The following is a 24,465-nucleotide window of genomic DNA, read 5'->3' as shown; positions in this document are numbered from 1 at the left end:
CCAGAGTGTTTGAAAGTATGTGGGGGCCACTAATGGCATCTAGTGGGCAGTGCCAAGAATGCTACAGATCTTGCAGTGGCAAGTGTGCAGAATGAACCGTGTGATTACAAAGGTGCTAAAACCTTTATTAGCAATGTCCTTTTTTGTTTTTCAAGACAGTTTCTCTGTGTAACAGTCCTGGCTGTCCTGAAACTCACCCTGTAGACCAGCCTGGCCTCAAACTCAGAGATCCACCTGCCTCTGCCTCCCCAGTGCTGGGATTAAGGGCGTGCACCATCACCACCCCCTGGCTCATTAGCAGTGTCTTAAAGGAAGGACCTCAACCTTAGCTACCTTTATCTCTCCCAGCTCCTAGGACAGTGAGGAGAGAATAGAATATCATCTAAGCCCAGGGTTTGAAGCCAGACTCAACAACACAAACAACTTCATCTGCAAAAACAGCTAATGGGCTCAGTGATGGCTCAGTAGGGAAAAATGAGTCCTGTAAAGCATAAGGACTAGAGTTCAGACTCTAGCACCCACATAAGCTGGGCATAATCCTAAAAATGCCAACAACCCAATTCGGGGGAAGAGAACAGAGTGATCACTAGGGCTTGCTGGCTGCCAGCCTAGCCAACAAAATATGAACTCCAGATTCAAGGAGAAAAGTTAAGGTGGAAAATGAAAGAAGAGGACACCTTCTCAGGCCTCAAGAAGAGCGCGCTCGCGCGCGCACACATGCACGCACGCACGCACGCACATATGCACATATGCACACACATATGCCACTCACAGATACAAATTAATAATACAGATGAACTGGGCATGGTGGCAGATCACTGAGTCCAAAAATAATCCTAGCCGGGCGGTGGTGGCGCACGCCTTTAATCCCAGCACTCGGGAGGCAGAGCCAGGTGGATCTCTGTGAGTTCGAGGCCAGCCTGGTCTACAAAGTGAGTTCCAGGAAAGGCACAAAACTACACAGAGAAACCCTGTCTCGAAAAACCAAAAAAAAAAAAAAAAAAAAAAAAAAAAAAAAAAATCCTTAAAAAAACAGAGATGTGAATAAAATAAAGTATGGCATAGTATGTTATAAACAACTTGAATAATAAATATAATGTTTGTTTTTTTGAGATAGGGCCTCATTATGCATCCCTAGATGGCCTGGAACTTGCTACATAGACTAGGCTGGCTTCAAACTCACAGAGATCTACCTGCCTCTGTCTCCCATTTGCTGGGATTAAACGCATGTGTAAGTATGCCCAATCAATAATATATATAATAACTGGTTCCACACTTAAGATCATGAGCTATTGATGAGCTGGGTTTAGTTCCTAGCACCCATGTGGTAGCTCATAACTATGCATAACTCTAGTTCTGGGGGATCTGACACCTGTTGTGGATATCTGTACACTGTGTGAAGGTGTATTACTGTGATTGGTGTAATAAAAAGCTGAAGGGCCAGTAGCTAGGCAGGAGGTATAGACTTCCAGGCAGACAGAGGAAGTAGGAGGAGAAATTTAAACGTGTAGGGAAATGCCGGGAGACATGGAGAGGAAAGGGGAGGTATGTGCAAGACGGAAGAGAGGTAACACCATGTGGTAGAATGTAGATTTTAAAATATGGGTTAATTCAAGTTCTAAGAGGTAGTGGGACAAGCCTAAGCCAAGGCTGAGCCTTCATAATTAATAGTAAGTCTCTGTGTCATTATTTGCTGGCTGGTAATCCAAAGAGAAACTACTACTACAGACACCCTCTTCTGGACATTCAGACAAAATACCCATACACATAAAATGAAAGTTCATTTAAAAAATTTACTGGAGCTAGAGAAGTGGCTCAGCTGTTAAGAGCAGGCACTTCTCTTGCATAATATCCGAGTTTGGTTCTTAGCATACATACTAGACAGCTAATAACTGCCTACAAATCCAGCTCCAGGGTCATCAACACCTCTGGCTTCTGCCAGCATCTGTACTCACATGTTCACACCTATACATACAACTACAAATAATAAAAAATATTTACAAAAAAAAGTCTTAAAAAGACTAAAAGCTTAACTAGCTAAGAACTGGGGCTGGCAAGACAATTCAGCAGGCAAAGAGGAGCATGCTCTTAAGCCTGACAACGTAAGTTCAAATCCCTGGGAGCCACACAATGAAGAGAACCAACTCCCACAGATGTCCTTTGACCTCCACAGACACACACACACAAAATAAAAAAGTAATAATTAGCGGGGCGGTGGTGGCACACGCCTTTAATCTCAGCACTCCAGAGCCAGGCAGATCTCTGTGAGTTCGAGGCCAGCCTGGTCTACAGAGTGAGATCCAGGACAGGCACCAAAACTACACAGAGAAACCCTGTCTCGGAAAAACAACAACAAAATAGTAGTAATTTTAATTAAGATCCAAGAATTGAAGAATGTGTCTCATCACCCTTTCTCTTCCTCTGTGCATTTTAGCTGCTTCATGTTTTCTTCTGAATGTTCACTTTCAAACACATTACTGGAAGAACACACCTCCAGGATGTATTACTCCATACTTGCTGTGCGTGCCACTCAAAAGACTTTTCTGTACAATTACTATCATTAACATTTTCTAAAATGTCGAAACTAAACCAAAGCTTGGAAATTCTGACTGGTATCTGGGTCCTGACTTTCCGGATGGTGACTGAAGGTCATGTGGGGTGGAAAGTGGCCTGTGGGTAACAGAATACACTCATGCACGCGAACAGGATATGTTGGTAATCTGGCTTCCTGAGACCTAATAAGTTGTGAGAGTTCTCACCATCAACCTTGGAGAAGATGAAAAACGTAAAATTGGGAAATGCTGGATTAAAGAAAACGCCAACTCTTAGCATCTGATCGGATTAAATGTCTGGGAAGGGGCACCTTTTCCCCCACGCCGTTTTACTTGTCAAAAATAGGAAGCGAATCACATGGACTGAAGCTTCTTCACAGTGTGGAAGCTGGTGCTTGCAGCACAGCTCATGTCACGTCGCAAGCCCAGAAACACAAAGAGTGTGGTTTTGGTGTTTAACCAGCCTCTACTGCACCCTGGCACTGTTTCTTCCCCCAGAGAACTTTAGAGGAAAGAAATCAACCTCCTATCTTGAAATGAACAGCCAGGATAAAAATAAAGCCCTGAAGTGGTTTGGTGACCGAGGTCATATGGGGTGCCACAGGTCTGAAGGTAGGGCCAGTGTGCTCTGAGAAACTTCAATGCACTCAACCGCAGAGAAGAGCTCAGCCCCACAGGCCAACATGGTCTAGGAAGCTGCCCTAGGCCTTGTTAGGAGTTGCTCCTCACAGAGCATTTTATATCCTCTGAAAATCCTAGGCCCTGATTCTGACTTTGACAGAAACCTAGCTGAGCTGTTCCTACAGCCTATGAAAAGCAGAGCCAACCTGGAGCCTTGCCATATAGAGGCTGCCATGAACTCTTGTATGCTTACTGCCAAATCTCCATTCACAGAAGCATACTTTAAACTTGCTCCCAGGGTGAAGGAATATAGCATGAGAGTCACACTACAAACTAGAAAAGTCAACTAGGGACTGACAGGAAACCAATCGACTCACAGCAAGCCTGAAAAAAAAAAAAAATCTGATACTCAATTTACAAATATGAAGCATGGCATGGTGGCACATGCCTTTAATTCCTGTGCTTGGGACGCAGAGGCAGGCAGATCTCTATGAGTTAGAGGCCAACCTGGTCTACATAGTAAGTTCCAGGACAGCCAAGGCTACAAAGACCCCGTCTCAAAAAACCAAAACCAAATAAACAAAAAAAAAAAACAAATATGAAATCTTTTCATCCATAAAGCCAAAAAATTAATCTTGCTCTGCCATGATCACATAATTATGGGGAACAAAACAACTGAGTTATCAGAGATGAGACATTTGCCTACTAGCAAACACAGAAGTGCAGTTCTTCTTGAACATTCTACACTGCCCAGAGTAAATGAGGGCAAATGCATTTCTGCCCCTTCACATTGGCAGGAGCTCTGAAACTGCAAGCCTAATGTATCATGATGAATGCCCAATATCTAGAATGCACTCCAAAATGTGCCAAGTGATCCTGTCTAAGGAACAGGCTTTGAAACCAAGGCTTTGACCCATGCTTGTCCTGTGGGGTGGAGGAATAACCCATGGTTGTCCTGTGGGGTGGAGGAATAACCCATGCTTGTCCTGTGGGGTGGAGGAATAACCCATGCTTGTCCTGAGGGAGAAGAAGGAAGGAGGCATTGCTATGTGCCACCCACACATGGCAGCTTTCTCTACATTGTGGTAGTGGCAGCGGCAGCAGAAGCATACAAACTGCACAAGAGACACTGAAAAGCGAAACAAAGAATGGGTCTGAAGAAAATATCATCAGTATAATTTTTTTAATTATAAAAACTCTCAAGAAAATTCAGACTGAACATGTACAAACTCTATACAATGGCTGCCTAGCTCTAAAAAAAGCACAAAACATTCGAGCCAGATCCACATGCAAATTTTCAGGCAAGAACTATGATTCTCAAACCTTGGGAACCAACATTATCATTACTACCATCTTGCAGATGAGGAGGCTGAAGTTCAGCCAGTTATGGACTAGTCGTCAGACCTCATAGCTAACAGCTAATAAAATTAGGACTTAAAATCGGAGGTTTTCTAAGCCTAGACTCTTAAGTAACCACTGTATTACCCTGACTCTGACAGGCAAGATACTAAATAAAATTAATCAAAGTTACCAAAATACCATGCTCTTGAGAGATACATTAGATTGAAAGGAATTATTCACAGAAAACTCACCCAAGTTCAGTGGTAATAAAGGGGGAGGGGAGGGGACTTATTACTTACTTATTTTAATAAATATGGGAACTGTGGCTACTGGGGGTGTTTTCTTTAGGACAATGGCTGGTTGTCCATGTATCAGTGGATAGCCCCAAAGCTATGCACATATGCAGCACTAATGGGACTCAGTAGAATTAAAAACAAGAAGACATGAGGTTGGAAGGGAGATGTGGAGAGAACCCTAGGAGGATTTAAGGAGGGGAAGAGTAGAGGAAGAATATAATCAAAACACGTTACAGATATGCATGAAATTCTGGGACTTAAAAACCACTATATTAAAAATATATAACACTTCATGATTTTAGTATCTTTAAACAGGGGTCATACTAATCTCTGCATCACTTCAACTGCATTATATGCACTACAGAAGCCATAAAATTTAATTAAGGTAATTTAAAAGGTTAAGGAATCAACAACGCAAAAATCACAAGCAAGCAAGAAATTTCAGAAACATCATTTCCAAAATCTGGGAGACCAGCTATGGTGATATTTTATTTGCACTGAAATGTGATTTTATTTGTATGTTAATAAATAGAGTTGCCTGGGGGTCGGAGCTAATAGCAAGCCATAGCCGAGCCGGGCGTTGGTGGCGCATGCCTTTAATCCTAGCTCTTGGGAGGCAGAGGTAGGCGGATCTCTGTGTGTTCAAGGATACAGCCAGCATGGAGTCACACGTCTTTAATCTCAATACCAACCACAGAAGACCTGGAGGTCTGTACAGACGGGCAGTGACGAGGAGGTCATGTGGTTGGGTTTACAACCAATGAGAAGGCAGAACAGAAAGACTATATAAAGACACACACACAGGAAGTAGGTCTCTTGGCTGAAGAGGATAGCTGCAACAGTGAAGGGTAAGGCTCTTAGTTCTGACCTCTTGGGCTTTCATCTTTGCATTGGTTCTGTGTTTCTTATTTAATAAGACGGTTACTTCTACAACCAGCTATGATGGTTGATCTGACTAGACTGAGAGGTGCCAAGGTGCTTAGATCACTAAAGCACATTTCTCTGTATGTAGCACACATGGGCATGTACACATATGGATGATTATTTCCACAGAGAATAAGCTAAGCAGGGGAAATTGCCCTGAGTAGACAGCACCATTAGACAGACAAAACACAGAGGAAGAGGAACCAGCTAACACAGGCATCTTCTCTCTGCATCCTGGCCACCATGAGGTGAGAGCAGCCTCTGCTGCACGCTCTGGCAACCATGATACTCTTGTCTTGCCTCAGCCCAGAGCAATGATTCCAGACAACCGTAAGTTGAAACCTCTAAAACCGTGACCAAGAAATCTTTCCTCCCTTTAAGTTCTCTCAGGTATTTTTCACAGTGACAAAAACTAACACATCAGCCCACTGACTTCCTCCCACAATACCACAGCACCAATTGAGAACAGGCTCTAGGGGAAGGTTCAGCCTCATCCTACCATTCCCGAATTTTTACACTCTCCCTCTTCTGACTTCCTCAGGCACTGGAAATGTACGTGGTGTACATACATACATATAGGCAAAACATTCATACACATAAAAAATTTTAAATTTAAAGAAATCAATCTGAAAAGGGTTGTTGGTCCTTTTTTTTTTTTTTTTTTTAAGTCCTAAGCAGTTCCATTACCACCTTTTCCTTTAAGTGTGAAAATTACTTCTGGTGCTGTAATTTAATATCCTTGATTAATTCACTGACAGCAACAATCCTATGTTCAGATAATAAGTACTCCTGTCGTCTGAAACATAGCTAAGGAAGAGCCACCATGAATGTCCAGCACTCTCTCAATGACGACTCTGAACAGCTTTGTCAGCAGGAGGATTCTAAACAGGACTCTCAATAGGATGCCACCTGCGTTGGCAGGTCCTTCCCAAGCTGGATGTTCAATCCAAACCACATCTCAAGACTTAAAACCAACAACCCACAAGCTAACCCTCCCACAACCACTCAGAGAAGAGCCATCCAAAGCCCACACCTGGCAGATTGAGAACAAACTAGTTGGAACATTTTATCATTACTAATAACTACATTAATTTAAATGTCCTGTTTATTCATGTGCCCAATTTCTAGTCGTTTATGATAGAAACTCTAGGAATAGCTAAAGGAGAATATTCTAGAAGGGCTGCTAATACTCAAAACTGAACAGCTAATATGAACAAGCAATGCACAAAAAAAAATTTAAGTTATATAAGTTAAATACATGACATATGGTGGGGCATGGTGGTATAAGAATTTAATTCCATCACTAGGGAGGCAGAGAAGGCAGATCTATGTGAACTCAAAGTTAGCCTAGTCTACAAAGCAAATTCTAGGACAGCCCAGGGCTACAGAGACGTCTTAAAAAACAAAGAGAAAATACACGACGTATGTTTGTAAATAAGATATACAGAACAGCCGGGCGGTGGTGGCGCACGCCTTTAATCCCAGCACTCGGGAGGCAGAGGCAGGTGGACCTTTGTGAGTTCGAGGCCAGCCTGGTCTACAGAGAGAGAGATCCAGGAAAGGCGCAAAGCTACATAGAGAAACCCTGTCTTGAAAAACCAAAAAAAAAAAAAAAAAGATATACAGAACATACGATGAAAGAAGCACACTGAGAAGATAACAAGTGCAAACAGTTCTGTACAACACTCATGTCAAAAAATGAAAGGGGGGGGCGCTGGAGAGATGGCTCAGAGGTTAAGAGCACTGGCTGCTCTTCCAGAGGTCCTGAGTTCAATTCCCAGCAACCACGTGGTGGCTCACAACCATCTGTAATGAGATCTGGTGCCCTCTTCTGGCCTGCAGGGATATGTGCAGACAGAACACTGTATACATAATAAATAAATCAATCTTTAAAAAAAAAAAAAAAATGGAGTTGGGCGGTGGTGGCGCACGCCTTTAATCCCAGCACTCGGGAGGCAGAGCCAGGTGGATCTCTGTGAGTTCGAGGCCAGCTGGGCTACCAAGTGAGTTCCAGGAAAGGCGCAAAGCTACACAGAGAAACCCTGTCTCGAAAAACAAAACAAAACAAAACAAAAAACAAAAAAAAAAAAAAAAAAGTGGAACACAGGACACAGCTCAGTGGTAGAGAGCTTGCCTACCATGAGATCCTACCTTAGATTCAGCACCACAAAACACAACACAACAAGAACAAAAGATGAGAAAAGAGGAATTTGTTTCATCATGACCAAGTGTACTGAGGAACACTTTGACCATTAACATACATTTTGTGCTTGCTTATGTGTGATTCTGCTCACAAGAAACACAGGTAAGCACATGCCTCTATTCTCAACACTCAGAAGAAAGGGAAGATCAAGAGTTCAAGGCCAGCACGGGCTCGACTGGGATACTAGAAATTTTCTCCCGGTAAACAAAGCTTCGCAAGTACACATAAAACACGCACAGAGACTACAAGTGTGCCCACCTCCTCCATTCCACACCACCTCGCTGAAAGCCACGCCTATACACGTCTGTTCAACATCTGCCCTTCTGATTTCACAAAACCCTCCAGAAGCTCACTACCACAAGGAAATTTTCTTTTTATATTACTTAATGTATTATTTACATATTTATTAAGTGTTTAACACATAGAAAATTGAACAGCTGCTTTTAATTAGGGTCTTGTCTCTTTTTTCTTCAGTATATCACTGAGTAAATCAAGTGTTGGGCCCCCAACTCCATTTCCCCATAAGCCTTGTGTTTTGTTTTTTGGGTTTGTTTGTTTGTTTGTTTTTTCAAGACAGGGTTTCTCTGTGTAGCGTTGGAGCCTGTCCTGGAACTCACTCTGTAGCCCAGGCTGGCCTCGAACTCACAGAGATCCGCCTGCCTCTGCCTCCCGAATGCTGGGATTAAAGGCATGCGCCACCACTGCCCAGCTAGCCTTGTGGTTTTTATTGCACAACTTTATACAGCATAGTGATTTTCAGGAATGTTTGTGTTGCATTACAGCAGAACTGACCATATGTCTAATTGATAATTCTAAAAAGCAGATTATTGTATACAGATTAGTTTTGTTAAATAATGTATTTCAGGACTAGGGCAGGTAGCAATGCCTATCATACATGATGCCCAGGGTTCAACTGACAGTTACACACACACACACACACACACACACACTCTATTTCATGGTTCTGAAAGCACGTGTTTACATGTACAACTTATAGACTATTAGAAAAAGGTCTAAAGTTATATCTACCAAATACTTCACAGTGCTGTCTATGGAGGTAGGAATGTAAGTGATTTTTACTATAAACTATGTATGCATTTTTATTTGATTTAGAGATGATGAATTAACATAACTTCTTCAATACAAAATATTTCCTTTAAAAAAACAAATACTGCAAGACTAGAGAGAGAGAGATGGCTCAGAGGTTAAGAGTACTTGCTGCTCTTCCAGAGGTCTTGAGTTCAGATCATGGCACACACTTCAAGTAACTCACAACTGTCTGTAATACCAGTTTCAGGGAAACTTGGTAATTTCTGGCCTCCACATGCACATGCACACACAGACACATACACCTACGTATCTTCAAAAAAAAAACCCCAAAACCTACAAATACTGCTGGCTGGCACTCAGTACCAGAGGGTAGTGTGCGGGTTACTGAAGGAGAGCTGTCATCAACAGTATTGCTCAGCTGTAGACCCTTTGTGCTACACTACCAAATGAGTCTGCTGGTGAAGCAGTGGCAAGTCTGTTATGAAGACAGTCAATCATTTTCCGACTGGATCTGATGTCCACTCCACAGGAGGGAATGCACATATGGTATTATGAACCTACTCAAAAGCCTCTGGCTAAGGAGTTGATAGGCCCTAGTGGAGAAGTTACTGATGTGTTTTGTTAAGTGGACACAATATGCCAGTCAAACTGCCTTCTAAATATTTTGTTTGTGTTGGGGGTGGAGGTGGTGGCACACACCTTTAGTCCCAGCACTCAGGAGGCAGAGGCAGGCAGATCTCTGAGTTCGAGGCCAGCCTGGTCTACAGAGCGAGCTCCAGGACAGCCAGGGCTACACAGAGAAACCCTGTCTTAGGGATAAACAACAGCAAATGTTTGTGCCCATAGCTCAGTGCTACTGTCAGCTTTAGTCAGAGGTTTGTGTTTGTAGCAGGCTATCGCAGAAACATGTAACTGACCAAGTGCTGAGAATAAATTTGGAAGCTGAGCTGTAACAGGACATCTATATCATCCTCTCCAGGGCTCAGAGAACAGCTCAACGGGAAGGCAGAAAGAAATTAAAGAACCCAAGAGAGAGGCACAAGGTGTTGTTCAAAGGACAAGGAATTGCACTCTTGAACTCTGAGCAGCTCTGGTTATCAACACACTGCAAAGAATGGTCTGGTTAACATTCTGCCATGGACTGGGGAGGGAACTGGAAGCCACATCCCTCCCTGAGGCTATAATCACAGATAATGGATGCCGGGAGAAGAGACATTTACATTTTCGTCACAGATCTAGCCACTGCTAAGGTATCCATGCTCCTATAAATAACCCCTCATCCATATTCCTGCAAGCAATTCCTAATAAAACTCAGTGTCGAGGAAGCAACGAAGGGAAGAAAGTTGGCAGGAAGGCAGGAAAGAAAAGACAATGGAAGTGAGACTGGGAAGAAGAGGAGCAGAGGAAGGGATAAAAGGGTTATTATAGAGGGAAACATGAACAAACATATGCATGTATGAAAAAGTCATCATGAAACCCATTATTATGTATAACATGCTAATAAAAATAATAAAATAAGCCGGGCAGCGGTGATGCATTCCTTTAATCCCAGCACTTTGGGAGGCAGAGTCAGGCAGATCTCTGAGTTCAAGGCCAGCCTAGTCAACAAAGTGAGTTCCAGGACAGCCAGGGTTACACAGAGAAACCCTGTCTCAAAAAACCAAGAAAAAAAAGTATTTTTTTCCTCTTTTTGGTTTTTAGAGACAGAGTTTCTGTGTGTAGCCATGGCTATGCTCTGTGTAGATCAGGCTGGACTTAAACTCAAGAGTGCTGGGACTACAGATGTGGCTCACTTTTCTTTTTCTTTCTTTCTTTTTTTTTCCATTACAAACCCCTTCATGAGATTTAAACAAAAACACCTTGTGATACTGAATTAGGAAGTAGAAGAATCCAGCTCTATTCTACTAGCCTACCTTAAAAATGCAGAGAAAAGGCCATTTTTCTTAGTATGGGGGAATGTTTTACCTTTTGAGGTTTTTTTTTTGTTTGTTTGCATGTTTTTTTTTAATAAAAAGAACTGTCATTAAACATTTAATGAGGTTATCAGTATTATTAATGAATAAACGTTTATTTTTTGAAAAACAAATGATTGTTCCACTGGAAGGTTATTTGGTCATTACATGGACCTGATTAAGTCTCCCCAGATCCCCTCAGTACTTGACTTCCAAATCTCAATACTTACAAGCTCTGGTCCCTGCTGCCTTCTCTTCATTCTTCCCTCAGATACCCAAGATCTACTGAGACTTACTTAGGGTCATTACATACAGGCACTGCAGACCCAGCAAACTGACTGGACTCTTACGGAGTCTTCAATCCAGCAAGGGACAGGTCTTGGAAACAGTAAACAGTAACATCCAAACCTACACCTATTATTATTTTTTGTTTTGTTTTATTTTTTGAGACAGTGTCTCACTAGGTAACTCTGACTGTACTGGAACTATACAGAACAGGCTGGCCTCAAACTCACAGATTGTCCTATCTGCCTCCCACATGCTGGAATTAAAAGCATGTGCCACCTACTTCACTAATTAGAAAAGTAACAACATGAATGAGGATTAGGGAGCTGGGGGATTTAGCTAGCTCAGTAGATTTAAGTGTTTACTGTGCAATTACGAGGACCTAAGTTCAGATCCCAGCACCCAGGCAAGGCAGAATATGTACTCGTATATAACTCTAACTAGGGTTAGGGACAGAAGGAGACAGAGAAAAGACACTTGACCTGACATTGACCTCAAGCCCCCACACCGGCATGCACACATCATACACTCACAATGAGAAATAGCTAATCTTGGGTATTAGAGAATTATTCCCTTGGGGCTCGGGGGGAGTAGAACTCTAGGCTGAGACTTCACAGATAACAAGAATGGGGCTGAGACTGGCAAAACTAGTGAGAAGTACACTGTGTCAGAGAAAGAGTATCACCAGGAGGTGCTGGGAGAAGACTTTGATACCGTATCGTGACCTTTCAAGAAGACTGGTGGACTGGAACAAAGGGACGAGATACAAGGGTGGAAGTAGGCGGGGTCAGATGCTGATGGGCCCAAAAGACTGCAAGACTTTTAGACTTGATTCAAAGACAAACTAAAGACTTCAAAGACAAGCTATGGAGATGGCTCAGTAGGTAAAATGCCTGCCATGAAAGCATGAGGACCTGAATCTGGGTCCCCCGAGCCCATATAAAAGCTGGGGACAGTGGGACATGCCTATAATCCCAGCATCGGGAAAGTGGAGACAGGCAGGTCCCTGGGACTCATTGGCCGGCCAGACTAGATGATCAGGTGAGCTCTAGGTTCAGTGAAAGACTCTTGTTTCAGAAAAGAAGGTGGAGAGTAACTGAAGACACCCAGTGTCAACTCGGCTTCCACATGCGCACGAAGACTTTCAAGAAGAAAATAAAATCACCAGAAATGTGTATTTGGAAAAAAAAAAAATTTTAGAGTATTTTTGGAAGCTCATTTAGTGGTACATCTTAAAAGGTAAGATCTGCATGGTGGTTCATTCATGCCTTTAATCCCAGCTCTCAAAAGGCAGAGGATGGAAGATTTTTGTGAGTTCCAGGCCAGCTTGGTCTACATAGTGAGTTCCATAACAGCCAGACTACATAGAGGATCCTTGTCTCAAAACTTCAATAATAATAAATAAATGCTGTGAAGGATTACAAGTGTGGGAGACAGTACACGACGGCACACGACGGCGGCGGCGGCGGCAGTGAGAAGGCAGAGGTCATGAATTCCAGTATGTTCACGACAGACGAAGCAGTACTCGGTAATGACTCAATGCAGAAAAGGAAGGAAGCGGTAAAAGACAGCTGCACCTCTGGCAAGAACTCCTCTCACATCTGATCTCCAGCCATACTCTAAGTACTCGAGTTCCCTGGGCTCATGCTTTCAAGCTCTCACTGCAGTGCAGAAATGCCCCAACAGTGCACTTTACCCTCCCTGCGCATGCCCAGAGTAGGGACACTGGCTGCACGCTCCTGGAGCCTCGCAGGCTGACCTCTGTCACAACACTTGCCACACTGCACTGTAATCACACAGTCAAGACTGTTCAACATGGGCATACAGTCTAAGAAAAGCACTGTTAGCGATGTCGTCACTGTACAAACATTATGGAGTCTTACACAAACTCAGAGAGCACCCTCACTAGGGAGGAACCAGAAGGCAGGCATTAGGACACGGGTACACTGAGGGACCACCATTGTTTTTGTGGTCCATCTGAGAGAAACACCATTGCACAGCGCCTGACAAAATTTAGGTTTCTGTCTCCCCCATGACCAGTGCTTCTAAGGTTAAAATAAGTTAGTTGTTTTACTATCTCTATACTCAATAACTAATTATGAAGCTGTGTGCCACTATGAGCAGAAAAAGCAAGCTAAGATTTTGGAACCTACTGCAAGAAAGGAAAAAAACAAATAAAACACCACAGAAGCTGACTAGGGCCTGAGACTGAGGCAGAAACAGCCATGTGGTTTCCACAGTAGATAAAAATGACTTCAAAAGTATAAGCTTCTTCCTCAAAAGTGCTAGTAGTCTAGAAAGAAAATCCAAAACTCAAAGATGTAATTTTTTTTAATTAAATAATTTTTACTCATGATGATATATAGGCTAAAAACACAAAATAGCTACACAAGTAGTTTGGAGAACAAATTGTCACATTTTACTCTATATATACTTACAACTACTTGGAATTTTTACTTTGGAATATATTCGTATATTTGAATAATTCAAATAATTGGGCTTGGGAATGTAGCTCAGCAGCAGAATATTTCTCTACCACATTCAAGGCCCTGGGTTGAATCCCAACAACACACACACCATTAATATAATTAACAGAGCTGGGCATGGTGGTGGATAATTATAAGGTCAGCAACTCAGGAAGCAAAAAGAGTTCAAGATCATCCTCAGCTACATAGGAGTTCAAGGTCAGCCTAAGCTATGACACTCTAAGAACAAAAACAAAAGGCTGGGAGCATCTGCCGGGAGGTGGTGGTGCACACCTTAAATCCCAGCACTCGGGAGGCAGAGGCAGACGGATCTCTATGAGTTTGAGGCCAGTCTGGTCTACAGAGTGAGATCCAGGACAGGCACCAAAACTACACAGAGAAACCCTGTCTCAAAAAACAAAAACAAACAAACAAAAAAAGGCTGGGAGCATAGCTTAGTTTGGGAGAATGCTTGCCTAGAATGTACAAGGCTCCAAGTATGATCCCAAGCACTATTTAAAAACTAGATGGGGTGGCCCACACCAATAGCCTGTAATACCAGCACTTGGGAGGTAGAAACAGGAGGATCATAAGTTCAAGGTTGGGCTAGCAAGATAGTTCAGTGGGTACAGTGCTTGCTGCCAAGCCTGACAACAGGAGTTCAATCCCTGGAACCTACATAGAGGAAGAAGAGAAATGACTCATGCAGGTTGCTCTCTGACCTGGTGTTTACAAGTGAACACACACAAATAAATAAATGTAAGAAAAAAAGACGTAAGTCTATGTGGTGTACATCTGTAATCCTGGCACTAATACTGTGAGAGACTGTCTCAACAAAGTAGAAGTTTAGAACCACCTCTTAGAAGGTGACCTATGACTTCCACAAGCTAACCATGGCATGAGTGCACACACATGAAAACTAAATAAAATTAGGGCAAGTGAGATGATTCAGTGTGTAAATGCTTGCTTGCCACCAAGCCTTACAACCAGAATTCAGTCCCAGGCTTTACATGATAAGGAGAGAACTGATGCTCTTCCAACCACACACGCAACATGGCACATGTGCATGCACTCTAAGTAAGTGTTAAATAAAAAATTTAAAAACGGGCAGCAAAGATGATTCAGTGGTTAAAAGCACTTGCTGTGCAAGTATGAAAACCATGTAAATTGCCGGGCGGTGGTGGCGCACGCCTTTAATCCCAGCACTCGGGAGGCAGAGCCAGGCGGATCTCTGTGAGTTCAAGGCCAGCCTGGGCTACCAAGTGAGTTCCAGGAGAAGGCGCAAAGCTACACAGAGAAACCCTGTCTCGGAAAAAAAAAAAAAAAAAAAAAAATAGAAGCCGGGCGGTGGTGGCGCACGCCTTTAATCCCAGCACTCGGGAGGCAGAGCCAGGCGGATCTCTGTGAGTTCGAGGCCAGCCTGGGCTACCAAGTGAGTTCCAGGAGAGGCGCAAAGCTACACGGAGAAACCCTGTCTCGAAAAAAAAAAAAAAAAAAAAAAAAGAAAACCATGTAAAAGTTGGGTGTGATCCCAGATATGCCTAGAACCCTAGCACTGAGAGGGCAGAGATAGGAGACTCCCTGGAGCCATCAGCCTCGATGAATAACATGAGCTCCAGGTTCAGCAAGAGACCCTACCTACAGAACAAGGTGTGCTACAAAGACACCTCCTTGGGCTTCAGGGTATACTCAAGTGCACTCATGCACGTGCACACATAATACACCTCACAAGAGTACACACACAAAAATAATGAAGTCATGGAATCAGTGACGACAGCTCACCTGCTGAAATTTATTCCCTGAAACATACATTGTAAAACCAAAGTTGCAGTGAGGAAAGGCACTTGCTGTGCAAGCCTGACCACCTGAGTTTGATCCCTGGAACCCACCTAAAGGTGGGTGGAAGGAGAGAACTGACTCCACAAATTTGTCCTGACTGTCATTTGAGGGCCATGGAATGTGGGCCCACGTATCAGGCACAGATACATATATACACAATAATAAGTAAAATAAAAAGTTAAACAGCATTGTCCTATCTAAAAAGACAACGTATTTGTTAGTTAAAAAGGCCTTCAGTCTGGGCTGCAATATCTAAACAGCAAAAGCAGCAATGAGGGATCTAAGAGCAGGAACCAAAACATAGTGCTAGAACACACAGTAATAGGGAGCCCCATGGTATAGGAAGTTGGTAGTTCCATTTATCAATTACTACTTCCCAAGTCGTCCACAAAACAACTAAAAAACTGAAAGGAAACAGGAAGATAAATGGAAATTTTAAATTAAACCAGTAAGAGTTGTACACAGTAGCTCATACCTGTAATCTATTACCCAAAAGGCAGAGGCAGGAGGATTGTCATGAGTCAGAGGCCAGTGGGCTACAGTATGAAATGCTGTTTCAAAAAAACAATAAAACAAACGAACACCGTCTGGTGTTCCACCAAGGAGGTGGAAGCAGGAAGGTCAAGAGTTCAGGGTCATTCTCAGCTACATACTGAGTTCAAGCCCAGCCTGGGCTACAAGAGACCATCTCCAACAAGAACAACAACAAAACCTGAGATGTTCTCCTATCCTACCATTTGTAACTGGTTCATATTAGAAAACCATGCTTTCAACTTGAAGAATAAACAGAAAGACCCTTCCCTTCCCAGGTAAACCACAGTGTACCCCTCTCCCTAGTTATAAGAAGGATTCTTTGCCCTCTTGCCCGGCTAATGCCTTCACCTGTCCTCCAGGTCTTGTGCCCTTCTCAGATTGTTAAGGATCTTTTTCAGTTCTTCAACTTATTTATCCCGTTCTTTTTTCTTTTTCTATTTTTACGTGTGTGTATGTAGTATATACATGTGTATGCATGCTTGCAAGTAGGTGTATGTTCTTGTGATGCTGGTGTCTGGAATCATCTTCAACTGTTCTTTTACCTTATTTAATGAAGTAGAGTCTCTCAAACCAAACCCAGAGCCTGTCAATATAACTAGTCTTGCTAGCCTGCTTGTTCTGGATTTCTCAAGACTCCTCCTTCCAAGGCTGAAGTGCAGGTGGGCTGACATGTGCACCTGGCATTTCCCTGAATTATGGGTACTCCAACTCTAGTCCTAACACTTGTACAGCAAGTGCTTTGACCACGAAGCCATCTCCTCAGCCTTCATTCTGTTTTTAAAATCTTTTTCTACATTGTATTTACTTTGTGTGTATGTATGTGTGTACCATGGCACATATGTGGAGGTCAGAGGACAATTAGTGAAAATCAGTTCTCTCCTTCCACCATGTCGGTCCCAGGACTCAAACTCAGGTTACAAGATTTGGCTCCAGGCACCTTTACCCACTGTGTCATCATACCAACTCTCATTCTGTTCTTGTTCTGGAGCAAATGAGTCAGCTCTCATTGTATCATTATTATCTAGCAAGATGCCTTCAAAAATAGTCTTTTCGGGGGCTAGGAATACAGTTCAATAATAGAAAGTGTTTGGCTAGCAAGCACACAACCCTGGGTTCCATCTCCAGCCCCCAAAAGAAGAAATACTTTGATCCAAACCACTCCCCTCATCTTCAGTCACCTGTTATCATCTGAATATCTTTACTTCGATGTCACGCCCACAGAATGACAAATGCAGCAGGTCTAAAATTAAACTCATTATCATGGTCTTAAAGCCTGGTCTACCATTATATTCTACCATAAGAAACAAACCACCATCTACTTGGTTTTATTTTGTGTAGGGGGAATAGTATTGTAGGATTTTGTTATTAATGTTTTTTGAGAGGGTTTAATGCTATAGTTACTATGTAACTCAGGATACCCTTAAATTTGTAGGAATTTTCCTGCTCCGCCTCCAGGTACAAGGCTTACAGGTGTGGCCACCTGGCACTACTCCCTCAATTTCTAAATTAGAAACCTAGGTGCCACTCTTGACTCCCTCTTCTCTCTGACCTCCCCATGTCTAATCAAGACCTTTGGATTCATTTCTTCCCATCTCTGAAATCATTTACTGGTTCAAATCCTTCTACAACTAACTTGAATTCCTCTCACTGAAAAATGAACCAGACACCTGCAGTTTCCCCATATTCTTTCTCCCTAACCTCAGGAATCTACATCGAGGCAGACATTTGCCTGGGACAGACTTATCATTTTCCTTTCCTTCCTCTTCTAGCTAACCTCTATTCATTCTTCACACTTCAACTGACCAATGACTCCTAGACCAATGTGCTCCTAGAAAATCAGGTACATATCTCTAAAAAAAGTTCATGGTGGATCTCTGTGAGTTCGAGGCCAGCCTGGGCTACCAAGTGAGTTCCAGGAAAGGCGCAAAGCTACACAGAGAAACCCTGTCTCCAAAAAAAAAAAAAAAAAAAGTTCATTACACTTAAGCCTAAGTACTTGCTCATTCCATTAGAATGCTACCCTGAAAACAAGGGGATAGCCCGATGGTAGTGGTGGTATACGCCTTTAATTCCACCACTTGGGAGGCAGAGGCAAGTGGATCTCTGTGAGTTCGAGGCCAGCCTGGTCTACAGAGGGAGTTCCAGGACAGAAACCAAAACTACACAGACAAACCCTGTCAGAAAGAAAAGAAAACAAGGGGATATGCTATTTTCTGTATCATTAATGGTGGGCATACTCTAAGTCATAAGAGGTTACCTCATAAAAGGCTTGGGGGTAGCAAGATGGCTCAATGGTTAAAAGCATTGGCTGCTCTTGCTGAGGACCCAGGTTCAGTTCCCAGCACCCACAGTGGCTCAAATATCTCTTTAACTCCAAGTCCAGGGAATCTGACCCCATCTTCTGTCCTCCTCCGGCACCAGACTCTCATGTAGTATATAGACATACTGCAAGCAAAACATTCGTGAATAACATAAACAAATCTAAAAATAAATAATAAATGGCTGGTGACAAAGCAGACTAACCAACCTACCCATGATGCTTTAGTTCATACTCTAAATAGAAGGCCAACCAAGAAGGAAGCATTAAGTACAAAATCTCAGCAAATCCTCACACATATTGGTGATGCTCAACTTAAAGCAGCAAAACAATTTCTAATTCTACATTTACTAAATTCTACAGTGCCACATAGTGGTGAGTAAGGGAAGCACACGCTAAAGATAAAGTGAGAACCAAGGAGGTATTAGGGAACCTAGATTGGTAGGTAGTATTCTCCAGAGTAAGTGGGAAGGTGCTAGGCATGGGGGCTCACTCCTCTATGTCCAGCATTTGAGAGACTGAAGCAGGAGGACTGTCACAAGTTAGAGACCAATCTGGGCTACATAGTGAATTCCAGGCCAGCCTGATATATAGAATGAGATCCTCTTTCTTTAAATAAACAGATAAATGTCTTAAAGCTGGGAGCTGTCTATGCCTTGGCCCCAGATTGTACAGAATTGTATAACCTGGGGAAGCCAGACTTACTGAGCTAGTCCGGCTCACTACATCATTCTCAGGAACTTACATCACTGGGACTCAGGCTCCCCAGACCATTCTCCTGCTCAGAATCCTTCCCAGACTCAGTGCCCTGGGAGGACCGAGAATGGGATGGATGAATCCAGATCTCCAGGCGAGTGGTGTCATCCCCAACATGCCGGAAAGTAGACTTCTTTCCTTTACGCCACTGCTCAGGGCTCAGTTCAAGTTCCTCACGCTGCTTCTTTTCCATCTGTTCAGCCTGTACGACAGACACACAAGCTCAGACTCTCCGAGGTCAGCTAACAAGAAAGCCCATCATGTGTTTGTTGCCTAAAGACTATAAAAGCTAAAGACTGCTATAGTACCAAAGTGACAGAGCATCATGTGTTGCCTGATAGGTGTTATTAATTCTATGAATGAGATGCGTGGAACAGGGACACTCAAAAGGCCCAGCAAGCTCTCCTAAAGATCTATTTCAGTGTCCTTCCTTCCTTCCTTTTTTTTTTCTCCCTTTGTTTTTTGAGACAGGGTCTTTCTGTAGCTCTAGCTAAACTAGCTCCGTAGACCAGGCTGGCCTAGAACTCCAGATATCCGACTGCCTCTGCCTCCCAAGTGCTGGGATTAAAGGTGTTGCACCACCACAGCCTGGCTCAGTGTCCATTCTCTACAGGGGCTGACTGAGAAGTCACCAGTTAAGCCCAGTGAGACTATGTAAAGATGTCTTTTAGTCATCCCGTTAAACACTTCGGCACAGAGGGCAATGCATTCTTCTAGGGAGGAACCAGTCCACCTGCATTCTTACTCACCTTTCGTTTAGTCTCTTCAAATAAACTCATGAGACTCTCCTTGGCCGTCAGGATAGGGTTGCTAGCTGCTAAACTGCGCATATAATAATATACAGCATCAAGCTTCCTCCTCTGTAGAAAAAAGCCAGAGACACTTGGTCAATTGACTTTCTTTTTTCTTCCTTTTAAAAAAAATAATGGCAATTGCTGGGTGGTGGTGGCACATGCCTTTCAATCCCAGCACTCAGGAGACAAAGGCTAGTGCATCTCTGTGAGTTTGAGGCCAGCCTGCTCTATAGAGCAAGTTCCAGGACAGCTAGGGCTATATAGAGAAATCCTGTCTTGAAAAACAAAAACCAACAACAAAAATACTGGTGATTAAACTTAGGGACTTTGTACATGTGAGGCATATACCCTACCACTGAACAATAACCTTTTTTTAAAAATTTACTTTGGGCTGGGGCGGCGGTGGCACATGCCTTTAATCCCAGCACTTGGGAGGCAGAGGCAAGTGGATCTCTGTGAGTTCAAGACCAGCCTGGTCTACAGAATAAGTTCCAGGACAGCCAGAGCTACACAGAGAAACCCTGTGTCAAACAAAACAAAACAACATTATATATACACATACATATATGTGTACAGCAATTATGTTTTGCTTTTAGAGAATGTTCAACTCTCTTCACATTGCCCATTGTTATTAGTCAGTATGCTCTAATGAAATCACGAATAAAATTAGGAGCTAGAGAGACCCAGATTCAAACACTAGCTTATCCAGGATTTGACTGAGATTTTGGAAAAGTTAGGTGACAATCTTCCTAAGATCCCATATCCTCATTTTTTTTTTAATTTTTAGTTTTTTTAAGACAAGGTCTCACTATGTAGTCCTGGCTGGCCTGGAACTCACTAATAGACCACGTTGGTTTTAAATGCACAGAGATGAACCTGCCTCTGCCTCCTGAGTGCTGGGATTAAAGGTGTGTGCCAACATACCTAACCTAAAAAAACTTCATATGTATTTATTTAGTGGTGGGGGGCATGCTTAAGCCACAAGTGCATGAATCAGCACATTTGTGGAAGTCAGGGACAATTTTCAGGAGTCAGTTCTATTCTTCAACCATGTGGGTCCCAAGGACTGAACTCAGGTAGTCAGGCTTAGAGGTAAGCACTATTACCTGCTGAGCTGCCCTGCTGGCCCATCCTTACTTTTAATATAATAATACTATTATTGTTATCATTATCCTTGAAGCAGTGTCTTTAGATTTAGAGACAGCATCTATTATCTATAATGTGGTGATGATCACATGCCTTGAGCTTAGCTGTACATAACGAAGAGTTGTTAACAGTTTTTAAAATTAATAGATACGTTGAATATTCTATGGACATTATTGAATAAACTCAGCAAATTAACACTTCATGCCTATTTTATAACCAATTGGGAAAAGAATAAAGGAAGCTGCTAGGCATGATGACATGTTTTTAACCCCAGCAGAGGCAGGTAGATCTCTGTAAGTTGAGGGCAGCCTTGTCTACACAGCCAATTCCAGAACATGTCTCAAACCAACAACAGCAACAAAAGAATAAAGGAAGCTGAGCATAGTAGCATGAACCTATAATCCCAGCCATTCTAGATGCAGCAACGGGAAGACTGAGCCCAGGTGTTCCAGGCCAGCCTAGCAACATAACCAAGACCATACTTCAGAGAAAAGGCTGAGGAGTGGCTCAAAGTGGGGCTTAGGACATAAGAGTTTCTGGATGAAATTTCACATGGGAGAGAAGGAGGAAGGGAAGGAGGGAAAGAGAGAGGGAGGGAGGCAGGGAGGAGACAGAAATAAGGAAGGAAAGAAGGCAGGCTGACAACAAAAGCACAAAGCAGAGTATTAGACTATCTTAGTAGCTCTCCTACTTCATATACATTTTCACCATTCCCCATTATGCTTCAAAACATGTTAAAAAAGAAAAAAGAAAAAAGAAAATAAACAATCTTCTTTCTCAGCATCTACTCATTCTTCAAAACTTCTGGTTTTTTGTTTTGTTTTGTTTTGTTTTTCAAGACAGGGTTTCTCTGTGTAGCTTTGGTGCCTGTCCTGGATTTCGCTCTGTAGACCAGGCTGGCCCAGAACTTACTTTTAATATAATAATACTATTATTGTTATCATTATCCTTGAAGCAGTGTCTTTAGATTTAGATCCCCCTGCCTTTGCCTCCCAAGTGCTGGGATTAAAGGCATGCACCACCGCCACCCGGCTCAAAACTTTTATCTAGTATTTATCTAACATGGTTATTGGCCAGGTTTTAAGGTCAAATGCCTGAGTTTGAATTTGGTCCCGCATTTATTAGATATTGTTACCAAAAGAGATTTTCTTATTTGTAAAATGCTGATATTTGCACACATGTAATTCCCGTATTAAGTTTCACAATTCATATAGCTAGCACAACATCTAGAACATCATTATATTCAGTAGCTATTTTTAGTATTACCCCAATTCACTTCACTTGAAGCTATTTTATTGACTCTACTTTTCATATTTAAACATTTCTAAAACTGAGATAATACTTGAAATCAGTATTTACAACTGTGGCTGAAAGTAGTGACCCAGATCTGCCAATGTGAAAAGACCAGAATTGTTCAAGATTTGCTAGGCAGTGATGGCACATACCTTTAACCCTAACACTCAGGAGGCAGAGGCAGGTGGATCTGTGAGTCTGAAGCCAGTCTTGTCTACAGAGCGAGTTCTAGAACAGCCAGCACTAAAGAAACCCTGTCTTGAAAAAAAGAAGAAAGATCTTGTCTCAAAAAGAAACAATCACTGTGCCATATTATTTCTATTTTATTTCTTTTTAATTATGTGTGATATACATGTGCTGTAGAGAGGTAATGTACACATGAGCGCAGTAGCAGCAAAAGGCAGAAGAAGGCGTCAGAACCTCTGGAACTAGAGTGACAACAGGTTATAAACCATCAGATGTAGCTGCTGAGAATCAATCCTGATCTGCAAGAGCAGCAAAATCTCTTAACCGCTAGACCAGCAGTTCTCAGCCTATGGACCTCTACCACTTTGGAGGAAGAATGACCCTTTCACAGGGTCCCATATCAGCTATCCTGCATATCAGGTAGTTACATTACAATTCATAACAGTAGCAAAATTACAGTTGTGAAGTAGCAATGAGAGAACTGTATGGTTGGGGGTCACCACAACATGAGGAACTGCATTAAAGGTCACAGTGTTAGGAAGGTTGAGAACCACTGCTCTAGACCATCTCTCCTGCCCCTGTGCCATATGTATCTTAATTTGCAGTTGTTTTTTTTAAGCTTAACACAAAATAATTGGGTGTCTAACAATTAAAGAAGTTTGTTTTAGGGAAGAAACCACATCATTTATTTTATCACTTACGGCACCCTGAAAAGCACTACACACAAACATGTTCTCAATAACTGAAATTCACTGAATGATTGGAGAAGACAGAAATGTTGAAAAATGTTAATAGATAAGAAAGATGTGAGGGAAACCAAGGGGGGAAAAAAAAAACTCGAAGGAACTAATCTGGGTCCGAAGTCTGTGAAAGAAAAATAACAATTTAATCAGAAAGGCAAAACCCATGGAGGAAATAAAGCTGTTTGAGCAACAAGCAATCTGAAAAGGAAGTGAAGGACAGGATTTCTTTATTAACGGCATCAAGAAAAATCTATTTAGGAATAAATTTAACAAAGCAATCCTAACACTTTTACTGTTTAAAAAAAAAAAAAAAAAAAAAAACCGCCGGGCGGTGGTGGCACACGCCTTTAATCCCAGCACTCGGGAGGCAGAGCCAGGCGGATCTCTGTGAGTTCGAGGCCAGCCTGGGCTACCAAGTGAGTTCCAGGAAAAGGTGCAAAGCTACACAGAGAAACCCTGTCTCAAAAAACAAACAAACAAAAAAAAAAAAACCTACAAAACAGTGCTAAACAAAATTAAAGACCTAAGTAAACGAAGAGATATCTTGTTAGGACATTAGGAGATGAAAGTACTTCCCAAAGAAACCCACAAGTCCATTACTTAATCAAAATCCCAACAGCTGCTGCATTACAAATACAAAAAGCTAATCCTAAAACCCATACAAACCTCTAAGGGACTTCACACAGTGAAAACAATCTTGAAAGAAGGGCTGGAAGGCTAACATTTTCCAGATTTTTATCAGAAACCTACAATAGTTAAAAGAGTTATGGTACTGCTGTAAAGCAGACATGGACCAATAGAATAGAACTGACAACTTACAAATAAACTCATATATCAACTGGTTGTCAAGCTGCGTTAAGACCTTTGTAATCTTAGTACTTGGGAAGGAAGACAAGAAGGATAAGGCATTCAAAATCACCCTCAGTTAAATGGTGAGTTCCAGGCCAATTGAGCTACATGAGGCCCTGTCTCAAATGCTGCCCTGCCTTAAGAAAGTATTAACACCATTCTAAGGAAATAGTATAGTGTTTTTAACAAACAGAAATGTAGCTCTGCAGAGCACCTGTATAAGGCCCTGAAAGGACACTGTAATGGTTAATCTTGACTGTCAACTTGATGGGATTTAGAATAACCTAGTACATACACCTCTGGTCATGTCTGTGAGGAT

The 24,465-nt window shown here is 42.4% G+C and overlaps 1 protein-coding gene across 3 annotated transcripts in view; it reads right to left on the bottom strand.

The window, feature by feature from the left end:
• The window catches only part of Smg6 (SMG6 nonsense mediated mRNA decay factor), a 246,475-nt gene that overhangs the window by 202,732 nt on the left and 19,278 nt on the right, over nucleotides 1-24,465 (bottom strand). For all 3 annotated transcript variants that reach the window (XM_059271180.1, XM_059271179.1, XM_059271181.1), the window contains 2 exons: nucleotides 19,885-19,995; nucleotides 19,125-19,337 (listed from right to left, as the gene is read on the bottom strand). In XM_059271180.1, the coding sequence (XP_059127163.1) occupies nucleotides 19,125-19,337; nucleotides 19,885-19,995 (324 nt within the window). The remainder of the gene's footprint in view (nucleotides 1-19,124; nucleotides 19,338-19,884; nucleotides 19,996-24,465) is intronic.

Source organism: Peromyscus eremicus, chromosome 8a (assembly GCF_949786415.1).
Source record: "Peromyscus eremicus chromosome 8a, PerEre_H2_v1, whole genome shotgun sequence".
In the NCBI taxonomy this organism is placed as follows: domain Eukaryota; kingdom Metazoa; phylum Chordata; class Mammalia; order Rodentia; family Cricetidae; genus Peromyscus; species Peromyscus eremicus.
Note: the sequence above shows the minus strand (reverse complement) of the source record. Positions and strands in the feature narration are given on the sequence as shown.